Source organism: Macrobrachium nipponense, chromosome 2 (genome assembly GCF_015104395.2).
Source record: "Macrobrachium nipponense isolate FS-2020 chromosome 2, ASM1510439v2, whole genome shotgun sequence".
Lineage (NCBI taxonomy): Eukaryota > Metazoa > Arthropoda > Malacostraca > Decapoda > Palaemonidae > Macrobrachium > Macrobrachium nipponense.
In genome coordinates, this window is record NC_087201.1 from 109,985,721 (window position 1) to 110,008,897 (window position 23,177).

Here is a 23,177-nt window from a genome sequence, read left to right on the forward strand (position 1 = left end):
AATTAATAGTGGCATCTACCCATCATTCAGGTATTAGCAATATTTCAGTGCCATCCAACGCAAGAGTTGGCCCTGTACTTGTTGCACATACGTTTGTAGATATATATATATATATATTATATATATATATATATATATATATATATATATATATACATACATATATATATATATATATATATATATATATATATATATATTATATGATAACAGGTCAATATCGACTGTTAAACCTAGGTCTCCACACTGGAGAAGGAGCATGACGCACCGAAACTGCAAGTGGATTTCTTAGATATATGTTATCTGGACATTATGTATTATATCTACATACATACATACATACACACACACACACGTATATAGATATTTATTGTATATTTATATATAATGAAATAAAAAAGTAAACTTAATTAGGAAGCTATCCACTATAACCAAAGGTTTACAGATGACTAAAGGTTATTCTTTTCCCGTCTTCCAGATTGTTCAAGTTACGCCTCCGCCGTGATACCTCCATCTTCGCCGACGACGTCATCTTCGAAACTAGCGATGGCCCCATCGACTTCGATCTCGACAAGGTGTACTCGGGCACTCTGGAAGGTCAGGTTTCTTTCGTAGCCTGTATGTACGTGTATATATATATATATATATATATTATATATAATATATATATATATATATATATATATATATATATATATATATATATATATTTACACACACACATATATATATGCTCGAGTGTTTACAATTTTGTTAACAATTTTAGGATAAGTGTAACAGTTTTAGTAGGGTTAAAGTAGACCTTATTGATTTAGTTGGTATCCCGTGTTTATCTTTATTTTATTCTTCTTGGCAGGTTACTTGTAGTTCCCGTTTAATTCATGACATTCCCTATTTTCATATTCACTTGGTAGCGTCAAGGGTAACATACTAGCAATGGATAAGGGGGAGAATTTAAGAATAAGGTGAGAATGAATTCAGGGCCTATTCTCATCGTGATCTCTTTTGCAGATGACCACTTAGCTGAGGTGGAGGGCGTGGTTACCAGCGATGGTCTCTTCGATGGCCACGTGTCCACACCAAATGAGCTCTATTACCTGGAGCCCGCCAACAGGTATCTGGAGGGAGCCGAGTTCCATTCAGTCATGTACAAGGCGTCGGACGTGGCTCACCCGACCCTATCCAGGTGCTCCTCACAGCAGTTGCACGTCAGCGGCCGCGTCCACACCCCCTGGGGACCTCCTCCGTCTTCATCACCCGATCCCCAAGTCGATCCAGGGATCGTCGCCGAAGAGGACGCCGGGCAAGACGACGGTGATGCTGACGTCCAGCCGAGGGCCGAAGGGCCTTCATCGTTTCATTCTTCCATTTCGTCCAATGTGGCGTCGCTGCCACATAGAGCAGGTGCCGTTCCGTCGCCAAAGCTGCAAGATGTTAACCCCAAACATAAGGCTGTGACTCTTAGTAAAAGTTTATATGACTCCACTAGTGATAATGTTGATTTCAGCAGCAGCAAAACTCCCGGTGCATCTACTGCTACCTCTTCTGCGTCTCCCTTCTCCCCCTCCTACTCTTCTTCGTCTTCCTCTTCCTCCAAAGATGATGATGATGATGATGATGGTGTCACTGATAGGCCTCGTGAGGCCCCCTCTCCTTCCTCTGGTTCTCATCCAACTTCATCCACGTGTTATACTGAATCTAGCTGTCGTCGTAGTTATACATCCACAGAGAGATCTACTTTTGATAAAAAATCATCACATTTTGTAGCCAAGAAGTTCAAACAACAACACTTTCAGGACCCAAGTCCTGCTGGTGCTCAGTCCAACACCCGCCCTCAATCACACAACAAAAATAAAACCATTATGGCGTCCCCAGATAATGCTTCTTCATCCGCCCTGGACTTTGAGCTGGTTTATGAACCCACAGGTGAAAAAGATGCCATGCCGTCTAAACCCTCGAGCAATTTCACTCGTAGGAAAACAGGCGCCAGGTCCCCAGTGCTTCCAGAAAGTGAGCATCATTTATGGCTTAAAAATTCTCGGAAGAAGAGGTAAGTCCCCTTTGTCCATCTGTGATAATTAGAGCATTTTAACTGAAATTAAAACAAAAAAAGATAGATTAATAAGCACTAATATCAGTAACCATTTAAGCAGACTTAGTCCTTAGAACGAGATCATTAGCAAATAGAAAACACAGAAGGGGAAAAGTTCTAGTTTTTAGGGGTGGATGTACAAGAAGTATTTCATCAATATCATCTTGATGAATTTAGAATTCGATTTCGTCTTCGCCATCTTTAGAAAAACCCCAGTTTCTTATAGGAATGCACGCTGATATTCAAGAACTTAGTTGCATATATTATCTTGAAAAACTCGGTACACTTCGCAGGCCTGTGAACTGTTACTGTGTACGGATTACATCTGGTTTTCAATAATATGTTTAGAATATACATTTTAGTTACTTTATTCCACAGTAAAAAAATTTAATAAATGTTGATGTAAATAAACTGTGATGTAGAGAGATGTCGTAAGGACAATTTTGTTTTAAGGATTATGATATAAATCATACATACATACACAGTTACATTTACAAGAAAATTTGGCCACTTGATTTGATAAACTTATAAGAAATGCTTATTGCGTCACGCACAGTCATGAGCGTATTATTTGTGAAATACGTATTATTTAAAAAGAAATAACGTAATCATCTTTAGTCTTGCTGTATGTTATGAATAATTTTGGCTGATTATTCGAACAAGATAGTTTTTTGAGCCAAAGTTTTGTCAAGGTAATTCAATATGGCTTATTATGAAAACAAGAAAGTTTCTTTAATTAATGAATATTAATGTAGTTATAGGCATCAGACTTAAATTTCTGTGTAGCTTAGAAAATGAACCTCATTAAGTTTATCCTTAGAAGTTTGGGGATAAAATGTGTTACTCCTCTTGCGTGTTCTCATATGCTCCGATCTCTTTCAATGCACGACTGAGACTTCTCATTAAGTTTCGGTATATTATTATTATTATTATCATTATTATTATTATTATTATTATTATTATTATTATTATTATTATTATTATTATTATTATTATTCTGTTGATTAAGATAGCTGCACATTCGAATTAATATTATATTGGATCTTTTGAGCTTTCCGTATCATCGTGTTCTCTTCTACGTTGATATTAAAGACTATAATTGACCGTAATTCAAAATTTGATAGACATACATGTATGCAGTGGTTTTTATTTTTTATACAACAGAGAAGGTAGTGAAATACGGAAGTAATCCATTATTATTATTTTTTTTTTTCTTGCTCTATCACAGTCCTCCAATTCGACTGGGTGGTATTTATAGTGTGGGGTTCCGGGTTGCATCCTGCCTCCTTAGGAGTCCATCACTTTTCTTACTATGTGTGCCGTTTCTAGGATCACACTCTTTTGCATGAGTCCTGGAGCTACTTCAGCCTCTAGTTTTCTAGATTCCTTTTCAGGGATCTTGGGATCGTGCCTAGTGCTCCTATGATTATGGGTACGATTTCCACTGGCATATCCCATATCCTTCTTATTTCTATTTTCAGATCTTGATACTTATCCATTTTTTCCCTCTCTTTCTCTTCAACTCTGGTGTCCCATGGTATTGCGACATCAATGAGTGATACTTTCTTCTTGACTTTGTCAATCAACGTCACGTCTGGTCTATTTGCACGTATCACCCTATCCGTCCTGATACCATAGTTCGCAGAGGATCTTTGCGTGATCGTTTTCTATCACTCCCTCAGGTTGGTGCTCGTACCACTTATTACTGCAAGGTAGCTGATGTTTCTTGCACAGGCTCCAGTGGAGGGCTTTGCCACTGAATCATGCTCTTTTTGTACTGGTTCTGTGCAAGTGCCGGGCATTCGCTTGCTATGTGGTTTATGGTTTCATTTTTCGTATTGCACTTCCTACTATGGGAGAGATGTTATTTTCGTCTATAGTTCTTTGAACATATCTGGTTCTTAGGGCCTGATCTTGTGCCGCTGTTATCATTCCTTCAGTTTCCTTCTTTAGCTCTCCCCTCTGTAGCCATTGCCATGTGTCATCGCTGGCTAGTTCTTTAGTCTGTCTCATGTATTGTCCGTGCATTGGTTTGTTGTCAGTCTCCTGTCTCTGTATATTTCTGGGTCTTCGTCTACTTTTATTAGTCCTTCTTCCCATGCACTCTTTAGCCACTCGTCTTCACTGGTTTTCAGATATTGCCCCAGTGCTCTGTTTTCTCGATGTTGACGCAGTCCTCTATACTTAGTAGTCCTCTCCCTCCTTCCTTTCGTATTATGTATAGTCTGTCCGTATTTGCTCTTGGGTGTAGTGCTTTGTGTATTGTCATATGTTTCCTGGTTTTCTGATCTATGGTGCGGAGTTCTGCCTTTGTCCATTCCACTATTCCTGCGCTGTATCTGATTACTGGCACTGCCCATGTGTTTATGGCTTTTTATCATATTTCCGGCATTGAGTTTTCACTTGATTATCACCTTGAGTCTCTGCATATATTCTTTCTTGATCGTGTCCTTCATCTCTTGGTGTTTTATATCCCCTCCTTCCATTATTCCCAGGTATTTGTATCCTGTCTCATCTATGTGTTTGATGTTGCTACCCATTACTGGTAGCTTTATCCCTTCAGTTCATCGTTTACTTTGCCTTTTTGTATGTTGACTAAGGCGCATTTTTCTATTCCAAACTCCATCCTGATGTCCCCAGATACAATCCTTACAGTCTGGATTAGGGAATCTATTTCCTTGATGCTCTTACCATACAGCTTGATGTCGTCCATGAACATCAGATGGTTGATTCTGTTGCCTCTTTTCTTGAGTTGGTACCCGGCATCCATCTTCTTGTTAAGTACTTTTGTCATGGGAATCATGGCTACTACGAAGAGTAGTGGGGACAGTGAGTCGCCCTGGAAGATCCCTCTCCTGATATTAACCTCTGCTAGTCTTATTCCAGAGCTTGTAAGTATTGTATTCCAGTTGCGCATTGTATTTTTGAGGAAGCTGATGGGTGTTTTCCTCTGCCCCATATATTTTCAGGCATTCTGTTAGCCATGTGTGTGGTATTATTATTATTATTATTATTATTATTATTATTATTATTATTATTATTATTATTATTATTATTATTATTATTATGCAGTCCGTAATTATATACAAAATGGTATAAATATGCAGAAAATAAAAACAAAAATAGTTTATAAATTGAGAATTTTTATTACATAACAGTTTATCACAGGCCTGCTGTTACACTCTACGGGTTTATCCCCCGTGTTTCACTACCATTTCTTGTATAGAGTCAAGACTGCCGGAAATACGCTGCCAATGTATTTCTCTTTACCAGAATATGAACATTGGTATATCATTGTCCAGTATTAACGCGGAATAGAAAATAACTGCGAGGAAACTGAGAAGACTCAAAATAGAATTAATTCAAAGGATTCAGTCATCCTATTTAAAAGGACTTGTTTAAGTGAAGGTCCATTTCCTTCTTTTATTATTATTATTATTATTATTATTATTATTATTATTATTATTATTATTATTATTATTAATGTTGTAGATGCTGATGATAATATGCCTCATAGTTCAGGCTATGAAAAAAAAATCAGTATACTATTAAGCGTAGAATTAATTTAGAAGAGTTCACCTCCCGAATTTTGTTATTATTATTATTATTATTATTATTATTATTATTATTATTATTATTATTATTATTTGCTGGTCCACAATAATTTAGCATGTGAGTATATGGTCTTTAATATCCATTAAAGACCATATACTCACATGCTATATTATTATGGACATGCAACCATTTTCATCATTTTCGACAGGGAAAACTGTGCCCATTATTATTATTATTATTATTATTATTATTATTATTATTATTATTATTATTATTATTATTATTATTATTATTATTATTGAGGTGTTGTTGATGTTGATGATAACATCTTAACCCAAGCGGAAAACACTATACTATATTCTTTTAAGAGTTACGAATTCATTTGGAAAGGTTCACATTCCTAAATTTTTATTATTTCACATGTCACTTTTCCTCCGCAGATCGACTGTCGATCCCCAAAAGACGACTTGCATGCTGTACCTCCAGGCCGACCATCTCTTCTTTGAGAGAATCGGATCGGAGGAGAAATGCATCGATACGATTACTCGCCACGTTCAGAGGGTCAATAACATCTACAAAGTTACAGGTGAAGTATTTTGTTTACAGGTATAGAGCTCTCTCTCTCTCTCTCTCTCTCTCTCTCTCTCTCTCTCTCTCTCTCTCTCTGGTGACATTTAGCAATAAACCACTAAAAACAAAAATGAAAAACTTTCTCTCTCTCTCTCTCTCTCTCTCTCTCTCTCTCTCTCTCTCTCTCTCTCTCTCTCTCTCTCTCGTTCTGTCACGTTATGATGGCATGTAAACATAACACGCTCTCTCTCTCTCTCTCTCTCTCTCTCTCTCTCTCTCTCTCTCTCTCTCTCTCTCTGTCACGTTTTGATGGCATGTAGCTGAAAAACCCAAAATACGCTATAAAAGGCAAAAAAAAAGTGACACGCTCTCTCTCGCTTGATGGCATATAGCCATAAAACTCTAAGCACTAACACGCTCTCTCTCTCTCTCTCTCGTTTTGATGTCATGTAGCTGCAAAACCCTTAATGCGATATAAAAAACGAAAAAGTGACTCTCTCTCTCTCTCTCTCTCTCTCTCTCTCTCTCTCTCTCTCTCTCTCTCTCTCTCCATACTGCTGCTGCGTCTTGACCTCATCAGGTACATCCTAATTTCCTTTCTGAAACGGTTTTGTTCTCTAACAATGACCGCCCTGTTAGAAGGAAGTCCTTTTCATTGTGTGCATAGGCGCACTTTTGTTCATCGGGTTCAGCGTCTGTCACGTCTTAATTAGTTTTCTTTTTGCACAGGAAGGAAAGGTGAGGGAAGAAAAGGATATTCGAATCCTTCTTTCAAGAGAGTCATAAAAACACACTGCTATTTTATGAGGAGTAATTTATTTCCTCGCGCATACACCTTTATCAATGGGTGAATGAAGTAGAATAGAAGCTGAATGGGAGAAAATTTTAAATATAGCCACAGTATTTTTCGCTGAACTTTATACGTACTATTTTTATGAAGCATTGAATAAAATCGATTTTAACTAATTAATATTCGTTAAATAAATATAAAAAAAACAAATTTTGACAGAAGACGGGCATCAGGACATCTGCCTATCAAGCCTTGCGATTAGACCAAATCATTTACCTTAGATAGACACGAATAATGTTAACAAAAAGGTCTTGCTCTATCCTAATTACGGTTTAAGTTGGCCAGATTTGTGGGAACGCTGTTGACCGAGGCAGGTTGTTCCCAGAATCCATTTGGCTCAGAAGAAACAATGTAATGTTCGAGTGTTTTAGAGAACGCTAAAATATTGCAATTTCAACAGTGACAAGAGCAGTTTGACGGTAGTAAGAAGACTTACTGATTAAACGAATGTGTTGTTTTATATACAATACGTTCGTTATATCAGTAAGTTCTCAAACTTCCTCCAAGATGCTCTTATCACTGTTGAAATAGCAACATTTCAGCGTTGTGTAAAACACTCGAACATCGCATTGTATCTTCTCAACCAAATGGATTCTGGGAAGAAATCTGCCTCTGTCAACAGCGTATTTGGAACACAGCAGGACCTTTCAAAATAAAAAGGTATCGAAAATCACCCTTCATTTTAAAGTTTAATCAAACCAAGGAACAAATTACAAAAAGAAGTGCTTGGCATGCTTTCAGAGAAAATTGCCAGTAGGTCTATAACTTTCGTCGTGTTTAGCCACACGCAAGCCTCTGATACAAGGAGGTTATTATTATTATTATATTATTATTATTATTATTATTATTATTATTATAATTGAAAGTGATCAGACATGCTTATGTAACAAGTTCAAAGCTACTGACCTGAAAATCAAGCTTCCGCGGAATAAAACGCATACATGAAAATAAACTGAGAAATTAGAGAGAAGAAAATAGCAGACTAATGAAGATGAATTGATACTTATTAACATAAAAGATTAGCACAAAAAAGTAATTTTAATTAAACAGCGTTCTTAATTATTTGGTGTAGAAATCAGCATTAGCCATGTAAGAACGTCTTAAAAACAGAAAGTATAGGCTTTCCCCATGCTATAAATGAACTTGAATCCTGAGAAGAGAAATGGTAAGTCTGCCAAAAGACCACGTCATTTGGAAAACTTAGGAATTCGAGCGTTGGCTCGAAACCCACAATGTTTTGGGATTTATTTTTAATTCATTTCAATTTGGATTTCAAGGCTTTCAGGGGACAACTTGTCCAGAATATTAAGAAATTTAGAACTGGACGCTTATTTTGTAAGAGGATATTAACCAAAGGACTTCAAAAGAAGAACATAGCGAGTGAACAGAAGTAAGAAAATATCATAATAAATGCAGATGAGATTCTAGATGTAAGGAGATTGGCTAGTAATAATCAAGCTGAAAGCCTGTCTTTATTATATTCATGATAGGAGGGATTTTTTTCCCTTACACATTCATTTTCATATAGATTCTTATGAATTCCAAATGTTAGGTCTGAAATACCCTATATCCATCCGTCTAATTACCTGTCTAATTACAGCTTATTAAAATGCATTAGCAAATACATTTCATTTTTATTTATTTATTTCGTCATAACGTAAAGAAAACATTCATTTTCCGTTTTGAATATATCTTAGCTAACGTAAAAATATATTCTCAAGGCGATGTTTTCGGAATGTCAGCGGAGAGCTTTAGGTCACAAATGTCCCGACTCTCTAAAAGTCTTAAAAAAAAATTAGATTCAGTGAAATTTTAGTTGTGGTTTTTACGAGGTAAGAAGTGTAAATCACTTGTTAAAAAATACGTACGTTGTTGGTTTAAAACAGTATGTGCATTTTGACCGTTCAGTTACCAAGTTAATAAGTTTATAAAAACTAAGATACAAGCATTTATTGAGTTTAATTTATACTGTCGTTGGTAAACGGTCTGATTCTTAATGATACGTTCCAGATAATGGATGTTAGTCCAGGTCACCCACCCTTACAAAACATCTTAGTATCGTTAGGAATTATCACATTTATTTAAAAAAAGGAAATTATATGAATTTAGAAAAATAAATTTAACGTTTTCGTATTTTTTACCCTTAACTTGGGGACAGATGTGACAACTCGTATTAATTAATTCATACTCAAACTAAGCCGAGATTCTCCAAACACACCGATTACATAACCTGATTTCTCAAAAATCGAAATAATCCGCGATTCTCGAAACACACTGGTTACATGACCTGATTTTTCCAAAAAAGAGGCCCAGTTACAGCCCCCGAAATCCTCAGCATCGAGTATATGTAAATTGAGAATCATTAGTGTAATTTTTGCTTCATTAAACCAAGTCGATACTTTCCTTTATTATTGAAGAATTTTCCGAAACTTCTTAATTGCGTCTTACGCCCACCTTCGACGTTCCCTCGCTCCTTCCCATCCCCCACCTTCCTTAACCTCCCACCCCCACCCAACAGAAGAGTTTGTATATGAGTCATTATTCGTATGCCTATTGATCACATCAAAGTATGTAAACTGATTCGCCATTAATGCGAGAAAGATATCAGGTGGCTTCTTCTCATGTGTCGAAATACAATATGAAAATTTAAGAGATCTGAAAGTTATATATATATTTATATATATATATATTATATATATATATATATATATATATATATATGTGTGTGTGTGTGTGTGTATATATATATATATATATATATATATATATATATATATATATATGATATATAATTTTTTTATATATATATATATATATATTATATATATATATATGATATATATATATATATAGTATAGTGTGTGTGTGTGTGTACCGAGGTAACATCCTCGCCTTCCAAGTTGAGGGCAAAAGGATAGTCCGACTCCAGTGAAAACCAGTTGCGTTTCTGTTAAAAAGTGAATACAGTAATAATTACAACAGTCGAAAAAATATTATACCTCTCATGGTGGCGCAGTGGTTATGGTCACTCCCTCACCACTTAAGAAAAAAAAAAAAAGTAGAAGTTCGAATCTTGAATAGCATAGGAGAATTGAATTTATCAAGCAAAATTGCCTTTGGTTCTTTCGCGATTCAGCAGTTACAGTATGAAAGTGGCAGAGACCCATAGGTTTAATTTTCCCTGAAGCCTACCCTGTGATTAGGCGAATGACATAATGATATATAATATATATATATATATATATATATATATCTATATATATATATATATATATATATATATGTGTGTGTGTGTGTGTGTGTGTGTGTGTGTGTGTGTGTGTGTGTGTGTGTAAGGGTACTTCCTATCAACCAACTAGTTTTTCCCTCTCATCAAAGACTTGTGCAGTAAGTATTGAGGGGGGCACAACCCGAGGGACTCAAGAATTCGCCGAAATAGACAAAGGAACGGATGAAAATAAATGAAGAACGGAAAGTGAGGCCTCGTAATGTGACAGGATTTATTTTTCTGCCAAGGCTCTACTTGGAAATTGCTAATTAATGAAATCTTTGAAGTACGGAATAGAGATTTCGCTTCTGCTACCGTGAAAGTGACCCACCAAGTCAATGTGCCTCGCTTTTTTCTGTAATGTTCAATTTTCTATAGTTAATGTTATTCCCCATTCAGAAAGTAAAGATTATTAATTTACGCTTTCCTACGTATGAACACATTTCATTATCTTCATTTCCTTTTTGAAGTTCTGTAACCAGGGTAGGTGGGAGCAAGGGTTGGCTATTTTAAATGCCCCGAGGTATCAATGGACGAGCTTGAGAAAGCTATTGTATTTTCCGCTTGTGAATAAAATAATACTTTTAAATTACACATTTGATTGTGAAATTTGCCTAATTCATTGTATCCATTGTTTAGAACAGCCTTGATATATTAATGAGAATAATTTACGATTTAATACTTGGCCAAATGCTGCCAGATATTATATAGAATTCATAAGAATTCTATGCAAAAGGCAACTCTCCCCCTCCATCTCGGGAGTCACGACCCTCTGGCCCCTAATTTCAAGGCCCCGGAGGGGGAGGAGGTAGTGCCGTCAGTGCACCCCACTCGGTGCAATGTAGGTATTACTTAAGGTTCTTTGCAGCATGGCCCCTAGCCATAATTACTTTTATTCCTTTTACTGTACCTCCTTTCGTGTTATCTTTCTTCCATTTTACTTTCCACTCTTTCCTAACAATTTATTCATAGTGCAACTGCGAGGCTTTCCTCCTGTTACACCTTTCAAATTTATTCAGTCAATTTCCGTTTCAGCTGAATGGCCTCATAGGTCACAACAATTGCTAACAGGAAGGCGTCGTGTTGGGTGGTCAGAAAAAACTGAGTGGAACTGAAATGTAGAAATAAATGTCAACGTTTGGCCGGATGTGTTGTTTTTGGTTTTTGATTCTCAAATATTGAGCCCAGTGGGGAAAAAACCGTGGCTAGTTTGGCACGTTTTTTTCTCTTTTTTTGTATAATTTAAATCTGCAATATTTGTTAGTTCCTTGTAAATGCAAATCTATCATTCTGAAATTACATTTCAAGTTGTTACGCCACATTCTTTGTTACTCAGAGATATTTGAATACGATGAAGCTCATTTTTTTTATTTAAGAAACATTTTATGAATTTGAAAGCAAATTAAAACCTTTTCAGTTGAGGTCAATTTTCAACTGGTAAATACTCATGAATACTTGTACATTGCCATTTTCACTTACAAACCTCTTTTTTTTCCAACAGATTTCGATTCTGACAAAGCTGCTGACAAAATTGGGTTCATGATCAAAAGAATCAAAATTCACACACCGAACGCCCTGAACGACCCCACCTATCGCTTCCCTGGAAACTACGGCGTCGAAAAGTTCCTGGAGCTCTTTTCTGAAGAGGATTACGACGCCTTCTGTCTGGCTTACATGTTCACCTACAGGTAAGTGTGAGAGTTCCTCGCATCGTATATGAACAAGACGGCAAACAAAGAAACAGCGGTAAAACCTCAACCTAACGGGCGTTGGCTGAATGGTATCCTGTGCTTATCAGCTACATTGTTATGAATACGAGCTTATATAGTGCACACTACTCACGCTGGAACCCAGAGCTGCTGTTTCCCCAACCCTCCCGATTCCCTCTTGCCCCGCCCCCACTCAGGGCGAACAAACAGGTTTGCATGAGGAGGGTGGATGTCTCCCCTACCTACATCTGCCTCCACTGGGGCGAACAAACAAGTTTGCAAGAGGACGGTGGATGTCTCCTCTACCCTCCCGTTCCCCTACCCTCCTGTTCCCCTACCTACCCTGCCCCCACTGGGGTGGACAAACAGGTTTGCAAGAGGATGGTGGATGTCTCCTCTACCCTCCCGTTCCCCTACCCTCCTGTTCCCCTACCTACCCCACCCTCACTGGGGTGGACAAACAGGTTTGCAAGAGGATGGTGGATGTCTCCTCTACCCTCCCGTTCCCCTACCCTCCTGTTCCCCTACCTACCCCGCCCTCACTGGGGTGGACAAACAGGTTTGCAAGAGGATGGTGGATGTCTCTTCTACCCTCCTGTTCCCCTACCTACCCCGCCCCCACTGGGGTGGACAAACAGGTTGCAGGATGAAGGTGGATGTCTCCCGTACCCTCCCATTCCGCTACCTACTCCTGCCCCACCAGGTTGGAAAAACATGTTTGCAGAAGGAAGGTGGAAGTCTCCCCCTGCCCTCCTGTTCCCCTACCCACCCCGCCCCCACCCAGGGCCGACAAACAGGTTTGCTGGAGGAGGGTGGATGTCTCACTTGCCCTCCCATTCCCTTACCTACCCCTGCCCCCACCAGGGTGGACAAACAGGTTTATTTGCAGTAGGAAGGTGGATATCTCTCCTTACCTTCCCATTCCTCCATTTACCCCTTCCCCATCAGGTTGGAAAAACATGTTTGCAAGAGGAAGGTGGAAGTCTCCCCTTACCCTCTTCTTCCCCCTACCTACCTCTGCCCCCATCGGGGTGGACAAACATGTTGCATGAGGAGGGTGGATGTCTCCCCTTACCCTCCCATTCCCCTACCTACCCCTTCCCCCACTGGGGTGGACAAACATGTTTGCAGGAGGAGGGTGGATGTCTCCCCCTACCCCCCACCCAACCCCGTTCCCCTACCTACCCCGCCTCCACCATTGGTCGACAAACCGGTTTGCAGGGAGTGAGTGGCTGTGTCATGTCTCCCTTTCTGTCACCCGGGGAGAACAAACAAAATCAGATCAACTCGGATTTTCTTATTACAGAAAGATGTTTTGATGCTACCGCTGTAGATGTGACACATTTTTAGATAAATCACTTGAACTGAATATTTAGTGTAACGTATAGGTTAGTTTAGATTAGGAACTACATGTAAGTTAGATATCTTACCTGTAAGATATCTAGAAAATACTGAAGTGCAGGCTGAAACAGAGGCTCTTTGTTACATAGACTTTCTGACTACTTAGAAATCTAGACCATCAACGTGTCTGTAAGGTTGAGGTGTTACTACCACACTCAGAGTAATGACCATATAAGCAAACAGGCTTTCAGATGCACTGTGGTTGATTGGAGGTATATTTACGTCTTGCTGAGATGAATGGTTGTTAATATGTAAATAATTGTAAAAAAAAAAAATTGTTCAATGAAGATGGTAATTAGTTTTAGATGGGATTAACGCAGTCCTTTTTATAATTACTCGGTATGATAAGTGATTTTTGATGTTCTGAAGATACTTCATGAGTTCATACATCTAATCCATGTGAAGGATGAAACACAAGTTCTGAATATTATGAAAAGGCAACAAAGTAATGGTGAACTTTTTTAGATGTCAGGGACACTATAAATGTCTAGGTATTAAATCTGATTATTAGTTTGTGGAGAAAATAGTTCAATAAGTCCATGAACACAAAAAGTTGATAATTGATTTTCATTTATCTGAACTGAAGGAAAACTTAAAGGCAGTCGTTATTTTTTGTGTAATTAGAGAAGAGGACTGGTATTGACCAAAACCGACAAAGAACTTCATCGGGATCTAAAGAAACTCACTTGGTCAAGAATAGCAGAAAACATTCTTGGTTACTGCAGTCAAAATTCTATGAGATTAATAATAAATATGTAAGAAATGTTGCATATTGCATGCTGAGTACTGCGCGTATTGTCGATGGTTCCCTTTATCATGATATAGTAGTTTTGTAAATGTTTATTTTAAAATGAAACTAATATTGTGTCATTATTCTCTCAGGGATTTCGAAGGAGGGACCTTGGGATTAGCATGGACGGGTGATCTCAAGAATGCTGGTGGTGTCTGTGAGAAAAACGGGCACTATCGAGGTAGTTTGAAGGTAAGGAGACTACAACACTTGTGATGAAGATATGCCATTTGTATATTTAGATCTGCTAGTCTCTTTTTTTTTACCAACGAAGAACCGAATGAAGACATTCTGACGTCCCTAGCAGGATCTGAACCCGCATACGACATAACAGAACAAGGTCACGTTAACCACCTGACCACGAATACTTTTTTTTTTACGCTCAAATTCAGAATGGAGTCAAATATGTTTCTCATTCATTTACAGAGTCTAAACACGGGTATCGTTACACTTCTTAACTACGGAAAGCATGTACCTCCAGCTGTGAGTCACGTGACTTTGGCTCATGAGATCGGCCACAATTTCGGTAGTCCTCACGATCCCGAGTCGGACACTCGGTGCACACCTGGTGGCCCTGACGGAAACTATATTATGTATGCAAGGTATGTACAGTATTTCTCACTCTGTATTCAAGTAAAATAATGAATGTATTGTCAGCATGATGGATATTCTCTTATTTGTGTTATCGTGATCAGTTATTAGAGTGGGATTGTGTACTAGTACATAAACATGATCAGAAATTGTGGCTTTTCAAGTTGCTAATGTCAACTGTTCTTGCAAAACTTATGTTTGCATGCGTTGCGTGCAAGCACTAGATGCCTGTTTGTACTCGTATATATATATATATATATATATATATATATATATATATATATATATATATATATATATATATCATACCTTATATATATATATATATATATATATATATCTATATACATACATAATATATATATATAATATATATATATATACATCATACATATATATATATATATATATACATTTATATATTATATATATATATATATATATATATATATATATATCCTAATTATATATATATATATTATATATATATAAAGGTATAAGCCACGTGGCTTATTACCAATTTATTTAGGATTATCACGTTCATGGATTTATCACGTTCCAAACTTTTCGTTATTCAGTTATACATTATATATATATATATATATAATATATAATATATATATATTATATAATATATATATGTATGTGTGTGTGTGTGTGTGTGTGTGTATGTATATATATATATATATATGATATATATACTATATATATATATATATATATATATAAGCATAAAATGCGGGAAAAGCACATTGTAAATAATCCATTATTCTATTTGTGACACTTCTGTTGATACTTAGTATTGAAACAATCAATCTTATTCTTTTACAGTAAGTTGTCATGTATGTTTCTATGTAACAATTCCTAAAATAGAGATTTGGTTTGGCAGAGAGAATTTAATTATTCCTGTAATCCATGCTCGTAACGAAACTTCATTTTGTCCTGTTTTATTGTAACAGAGCGACATCAGGGGATAAGCAAAACAACAACAAATTCTCGCCCTGCTCGCTGAGGCAGATAAACAGCGTGCTGAACTCGAAGGCCAGAGACACGAAGGGCTGCTTCACGCAGCCTCAAGCGGCCATCTGTGGAAACGGGGTAGTGGAGAAGGGCGAAGACTGTGACTGTGGGTGGGAGGAGGACTGTGAGGAGACTTGCTGCTACCCCATGAAGACCAACCCGAAGAAAGGCCAGACTCCCTGCACTCTGAGACCCAACAAAACCTGTTCACCTTCACAGGTAGGGAAGCGTGCTGTCTCCCCGTATGAGGCCAGTGCCGTTATAGAAGAGTCCACCTAACTTTGCAGCTAAGCCCCTCCCACTGCACCCCAGCGATTGGCTAGCTCTCGAAGGGGGAATGCAAAACCTTTCATTCCCTTTACTGTACTTCCGTTCATATTCTCTTTCTTCCATTCTCTTTCCATCCTCTCCTAACAATGATTTCATAGCGCAACTACTAGTTTTTTTTTACTTGCTACACCCTTAAAACCTTTTTACTCCCAATTTCCCTTTCAGCCCTGAATGACATCATAGGTCCCAGCTCTTGGCCTTTGGCCTAAATTTTATATCCATTGCAAGTGCTTATTCTGTCGATCTTGAAGTAATATACATAAAAAACTGAAATTGTCTTATTTTATATTAATTATTGGAGAGGTTTATACAATGGAGATCTGTTTATGACTTAAAGTAGTTAATATGGATGTTTACATAATGGAGAGATCTGTTTATGAATTGTTCTTAAATTATTGAGTTTACTGGTATTTGGGAAAAATCCCCAGCACTAATGAGCTCTTTCGTATTACTCCAAGTTATTTTGATAAAGTTACATTACGTGCTGTAACTAATACAGAATTTGATGTCGTAAAAGCTGTTAGTGTTCTTCGTTAATGTCGAACATTCATTGATTACAGTTCCACCGCAATCTGACACTGTGGTAATTTCGGTAACCAGTTCAGAAACATTTCCCTCTCTGTAACTCACCAGATTTTACCCCCACGTCTAGTTTTGTTTCAGCATATCGAATTAGTGTGGGAAATTTCGCTTTTTGACTGGAGTTCTGTACCTCACAATATGGCATTATATTTCTTTTTTTGTTGTGGCAGGGGCCTTGCTGCACCAATGACTGCCACTTGAAAGAGCGGGACAAGTGTCGAGATGACAATGGCTGTCGAGATGCTTCCTACTGCAATGGAAGGTATCCTCAGTGTCCTCCCTCAACAAATAAGCCAAACAAGGTAGGTTGGATAGTCTTTTCATTCACAATTTCCTGTCTGTGTGGCGATTTCGTTGCTTCAGAAATTCAGTCGATTGTTCCCGAAACATAATTGAATAGTTATTATTTTTATTTTTTTATTTTCTTTTGAATTTATATTCTTTTTTAACTATCACAGTCCTCCAATGCATGAGGCCTGGAGCTACTTCAGCCTCTAGTTTTTCCAGATTGTTATTATGTATTATTATTTTTTTTCAGAAGATAAACCATATTCATATGTTACAACCAACGGCTATTGGCTTGAAATTCATGCTTCCAGAGAACATGGTGTTCATTTGAACGAATTACAGTAGATAACAGGAAATACAGAAAGAAGAGATCAGTTACTAGTTTGACGAAATAATGAAGTATCTTTCTGTACTATGTCCGCAGCACATTTCTTTGATTACCAAAAATTTGTATATGGTTAGTTTATACAGAAGGTTCCGAGACCATTTTTAGCGCTGAATGGCCTTTGCTGCCCCAGTGCTTAGTGTTACACCTAAACTTTATAAAACCAACCAACCAACCGAGACCATTCTTAAAGCGAGTTCTTATGCCATGTACTCATTTCTTACCGACGTGTTGTTCGGCTACCTGTTTGTGCGTAATATTTATTATATAAATTGTGCCATTTGCAGGTGGTATGTCTACTCATTACCTCTTTAGTGTTCCATTTGACTGCGTTATTTAACTTACAGCAAATATATTTTTGAACTACGGTAAAACCTTCATTTGGTTAATTATCTTTTTTCAGACAATTTGTAATGAAGAGTTTGTGTGCTACAAGGGTGAATGTTCTGGATCCATTTGCCTGGCGTATGGCCTGGAGTCATGCCAGTGCAATCGTAAGCGAGGTGACGCTATTACCAAGTCCTGTGAATTATGCTGTAAACACCCAGGAGAAAATCAACCATGCAAGTGAGTTCATCATCTTTCTTGGGTTGTTGGCTAGCTTTGCACTTTAGTGTGTATGTATGTATATGTATTGTATAATATTATAAGTAATAATACTATCTATATATATAATATACATAATATATAATAAGCTATATAATATATATATATATATTTTTTTTATATATACATATATATAAGTGTATATTTTATATATGATGTATATATATGTGTGTGTACAGTAGCACAGCAGCTTATCAGACGCTTTGTGAGTCAGGCTTTCTGATAATTAACAGTCTATATTAAGTTGCAGAAACCTCATGTTATGGCTCGTGCTTGAATACTTACTAAATATCGTACAGATAACAGTTATTCCACGCAGTTCCTGCCCAGAACTAACCTGTACTCTATTCTTATTAGTATTCTGTTTAAGATATTTATCTAAAAATGCATCATATCTAAAAATATCAGAGCAAGAAATAATCGTAATACAATAATGTAGCTGAGAATTACATAGATCTTTTATTTCAAAAGTTTAATTTTGTTATTGTGCTGTTTGAAGACTGTATAAATGTTAGTTTATGAACTGCATATGGAAATTTTTGATGGGTGGTATATGAAAAATTCTACGTGATGTAGATTTGAGGTTTGGTACAATACTCATCCCCGTAGTGGGCATAGTGCCGTCAGTGCACTAGATTTTTCTTTGCGGCGTTCCATCGGCCTCTAGCTGCAACCCCTTTTCATTCATTTACTAGACTTCCATTCTTATTCTCGTTCCTCCATCTTGCTTTCCACTCTTCTTAACAGTTGTTCATAGTGCAACTGCGAGTTTTTTCTCCTGGTACACCTTTCAGAGCTTTCAGCGCTGAATGACCTCGTAGGTCCTTGGGCTAGGCCTTTGGCTTAAATTCTATATTCCATTCATACAGTACTCATTAATGAACCCATCTTCTTCAGATCATCTTTTGAATGGAATGATGCTCCGTACGATATCCCAGACATGTATGCAAAAGCTGGCACGCCTTGCAATGACTACAAAGGATACTGTGATGTATTTAAGAAGTGTAGAGAGGTACGTAGAACTACCTTTAAGGGACAACTTTCAAGATCTGTACAAATAAATGAGTTTAATTAATGTGTTTCATGACAAAAAATTCACAATAATATGGAAAATTTGACCAACTAACTCTCAACAGGTGGATCCATCCGGCCCATTAGCGACTTTGCGCGGTCTTTTATTGAGTGATGAATCCTTAGCCAATCTCCAACGGTGGATTGTTGAACACTGGTATGCCGTCCTCTTCGTCATCTTTGCTGTCATGGTGCTATTGGTGAGTAAAGTTTTTGCTGAAATAAAGTGTTCTTAGGGGTCAGAGCACTTCTGTTGGTAAGTAATGGAGAAGGTTGAATAGCTGGTTTATAAGAAGTGTGGGTCTTCTAAATTTGCATGTTGTGCATAGGACTAGCATGTCTCCAAACTCATTCAGATCATTTGTGGGAGCTTATGGTTCAATCTTTTTTTTTTTCCTCCATCATTCGCTGGTTAGATATTTTGGTAGTGGTTTTAATTTCTTTACGAAGCATGTAAGCATGTGCTGAAAGCTATTCATTACCAAATTTCTCCTGGTAAAAGACTTTCTGGCTAACGAGTTTATATTTAAATATCTTTTAAATCATTTTTAACCCTCTGTCAGTAATATATTTAAGACTATATCTTGTATAATTGAGTAAGGTGTTGGAATCCCTGTTTGTGAATGCTACTCCTTAACCCTGAACCTAACTTGTTCTCCATGAACTGCTAATACTTAGCTAACACTTGTCTTGTTTTTACCAATACTAGTTCTGTCTTTATGCTTCTAGCTGTCTCTGTTGATCAACATCCTGAAAAGCCTCCAACCCTACAGTCACTTGTCCTGACTTAGGTTTCCAACTGTCCACCTTTGCAGATGCCCTTGATTGGTATTTGCACCATGGATCCAACTTACAAGGTGGACTTAGAGCCCTCTTACACCTCTTCCTACTCCTTCCACTACCAGGAACAGCAGATCTTGTCAGAGGCTGAGAGCCACGTGGTGACACCACTCATGGGTAGGGTTCCATCCAACCCTAAACACAACTTTTATGCCAACCCACCCAGCAATGTCTGCCTTCACCATTTATAGTTGTGGCAGAATGCACAGCTTCTGCTTGATGTTTTAAAATAATTTCACCTCTGATACTCTGCTCAAATTTGCTACCTCACATCAGTTAAATCTATATGGAACATCACTCATTGGGACACCTGATCACCATAAGGGAGTTTAAGGCACTCCTCATTAAAGGTTTATGGCACTCCTTTGGAAGTACTTTAATTTAGTTTTTGTGAGCTCTTATTGGTATGTTCTCTTCAGCTCTTTATAGATGTATCATTTTCCTATACTAGACTTTTGTTAAATATCTAGATTGTTTATGATCAGTAATATGAGCATAGGATTCATAATTTATGGTATTATATCACTGCATGATACAGCGTTCTTGACAGACTGATTCATTCCTTTTTCAGTATTTGAAATAGCAGTTAGTTATTTATGATCTTTCCACAGATCATACATACTTCATGTCAGAACTAAGAAATTTTATTTTATACATAGTGATGTAGGATCTCAGAAAGATTGTTTTTACTCGTGGTCATAAACATACATTTATAATCTATTCCCTTTTTTTATTATAATTTCAGCGCAACAGTATAAAAAGCTCTAAGCCTAGTAAGGTTGATCTGAAGCTATCGCTCATACATTTAGAAAATCTACTTTGAATATGAATTAATGTTATGATAAAAAGAAAGGATTTCTACCATTGGACCATTTAAATTTCTTAGTACCAATTGTTCCTCAAGAGAATATGAGGTGAGAGTTCACATCATTACCAAACCAACTTTCTCCTGTACGTAATAAAAGTGTGCCGATAGAAAAAAAGGTTAACATGTAGATAAGACCTCAATGAAGGAATTTTGATTACTCTTTTCAGAGGTCAAATTACACTGAATGGTGAATACGTCTATTCAAAGCAGATGTTAAGACTGAGAGGGTAAGGGTAAGGGTTATATAAATATAAATTTTAGTTCTGTACTAGTCAGTTGCGTGTTATTCACACTGGTAGTTATTTATGCCCATAACGATGGTTAAAACCAAAAGAAGCAGTGTCAGATTGAATAAAATAATAATTATACTAACTGAAAATTAATAATATCATACTAGCATTGGTCATTACTTAAATAATCTTACAACTGTATGGGTCATGTAGAATGATAATCTCCTTACAACTTTAAAATACATAACAAAATAAGATCACAGTTCTCACATGTTGGTAAACATATAATAAATCAGATAAGCATCTAGGCAACTGATAAAATATATATACCAAGAATTGTTGATTAAAGGTTTGTTTGGCAAAATTGGTGGGATGATCATATTAGTGAAAGTATATAGAAAGGTAAGGAAATAAAATGAAACAAAACAGAATGCGTGTCTAGAATTGGAAGGTTAATCACAAACCACTATTCTAGTAATACAAGAAGTCATTTCTTTCAGGGAAGCACTGTACGTATTCCTTATAAAAAATTTCAAAGCTGTCCTTAAATTACTTTTAGTTTTATATTTTTCTTATTTTCCTTTTTTAAAAATAATCACCTTCAGTAATACTTTGGGAAAAGTTTGCTGAATGAATATGCATATACGTACAGTCATTCATAAAGCAGAAATCCTGAAAAGTACAGACTCAAGTGGTTCTACATATCTCACCTCCGATATAGTAATATTTCTTTCCCAATAAACTTTCCCAATAAATTCATAAATAAACTCGACAAACAGATGTTCCTCTGTAAGTAGATATAAATGAGGCAAATTAAAGAAAGCAAGAACAAAAACCTTTATGGTATACTTCTCATTAAACTGGCACAGTCGCTGAATTGCCCAGGTTTTAAGAATTGAAACTTGAAGCAAGAAAATCAGTAACACCAAATGAATGAAATGTTTCTTTGATCAAGAATTGCTGCAAGTTAGATCTGTAGTGGTGACTTCTAAATTGTAATTGATTTAAAACCATAGAACAGATGGCCTTTCCTGGTGATGACGGACTTCGTCTCAATTTGTTTTTATTCATCAGTTTTATTGAAATCAATTGTTGTAGAGGAAAACTCTTAGCAGTTTAAAATTCCAAGAAGACAGAATAAAATATTACAGTTAAGATGAACTTAGTGAGATTACAAAATGAATGGGAAACTGTGTAGACCATTTCCAAAACAGTTACAGTATATCCTAGGAATGAGCTGGCTTTACATTTCTTCTCCTTATTTATTGGTCCATTGAAAGGCTGACAGTTCCCTAGGGTTTGAAGATGATTATTTCGTGACTTTCACCTTAGCAGTTTCACTTCCCATTCTATTCAGCCAAACTCATATAATAGAAGAGTGGCATTTGGATTGATAATGCAGTTGTTTTTTAGGAACGTTATTGGCATTACGGTGATAAAGCTGCTAGCGAGCGATTTAATCTTAAGTGTCAACAAATATCCTTGAATTGGGTGTCAATCAGTATTCTACTGTGACCATGTTTACAAGGAACTTGACTACGCCTCTGCTGTTAGACAGCATTATGGGTGTTCAATTTATGTCATTTTGATTATACTCCCATCTTATCCATACTTAATTTCATGTGAAAATGTAGAAAAGACATAAAAAAACTACCTTTTTGCTTTCCACGTGGGCAAATAACACTTCTGTGTGAAATGTAGTGAACTTTGACAATATTAATAAAGTTAAATTCTTGGACATTTCACATTGGATTGCTGTCTTCCCTTGATTGAGAGGTATTTAATAATTCTTTGATAATCTTGAAATTAAAGGAATATGAATCAAGCATCTCATATCCTATTCTTTTCTACCCTGTGACTGTTATTTTGAAAAACTAAATTAAACATTTGGGTACTGAGCACATCTTTAGCCACATTAATTAATGACAATTTAACATATTAACCTAGGATATCGTTAACATATTGACTTTCAGAGGTAATTACATGGAAGGGAACTTTCTACTCTGGATAGCTTTAACCTTTTAACTTTCAATGATAATTACTAGTAGGCAATCATTTGCTTTGGTAGCTTAGATAAGATAAAATGAAGTGTCATACACCTTGGAAATTTATCATCTGGATTCATTTACTG

General features: G+C 36.7%; 1 protein-coding gene across 1 annotated transcript in view; it reads left to right on the forward strand.

The window, feature by feature from the left end:
• LOC135220906 (uncharacterized) overlaps positions 1-23,177 on the forward strand; it is a 588,984-nt gene that overhangs the window by 560,920 nt on the left and 4,887 nt on the right. Inside the window, exons 3-13 of the mRNA XM_064258532.1 lie at positions 479-597; positions 1,012-2,050; positions 6,088-6,233; positions 11,837-12,023; positions 14,328-14,427; positions 14,662-14,837; positions 15,786-16,065; positions 16,929-17,060; positions 17,835-17,998; positions 18,935-19,049; positions 19,174-19,308. Of these exons, the coding sequence (XP_064114602.1) occupies positions 479-597; positions 1,012-2,050; positions 6,088-6,233; positions 11,837-12,023; positions 14,328-14,427; positions 14,662-14,837; positions 15,786-16,065; positions 16,929-17,060; positions 17,835-17,998; positions 18,935-19,049; positions 19,174-19,308 (2,593 nt within the window). The remainder of the gene's footprint in view (positions 1-478; positions 598-1,011; positions 2,051-6,087; positions 6,234-11,836; positions 12,024-14,327; positions 14,428-14,661; positions 14,838-15,785; positions 16,066-16,928; positions 17,061-17,834; positions 17,999-18,934; positions 19,050-19,173; positions 19,309-23,177) is intronic.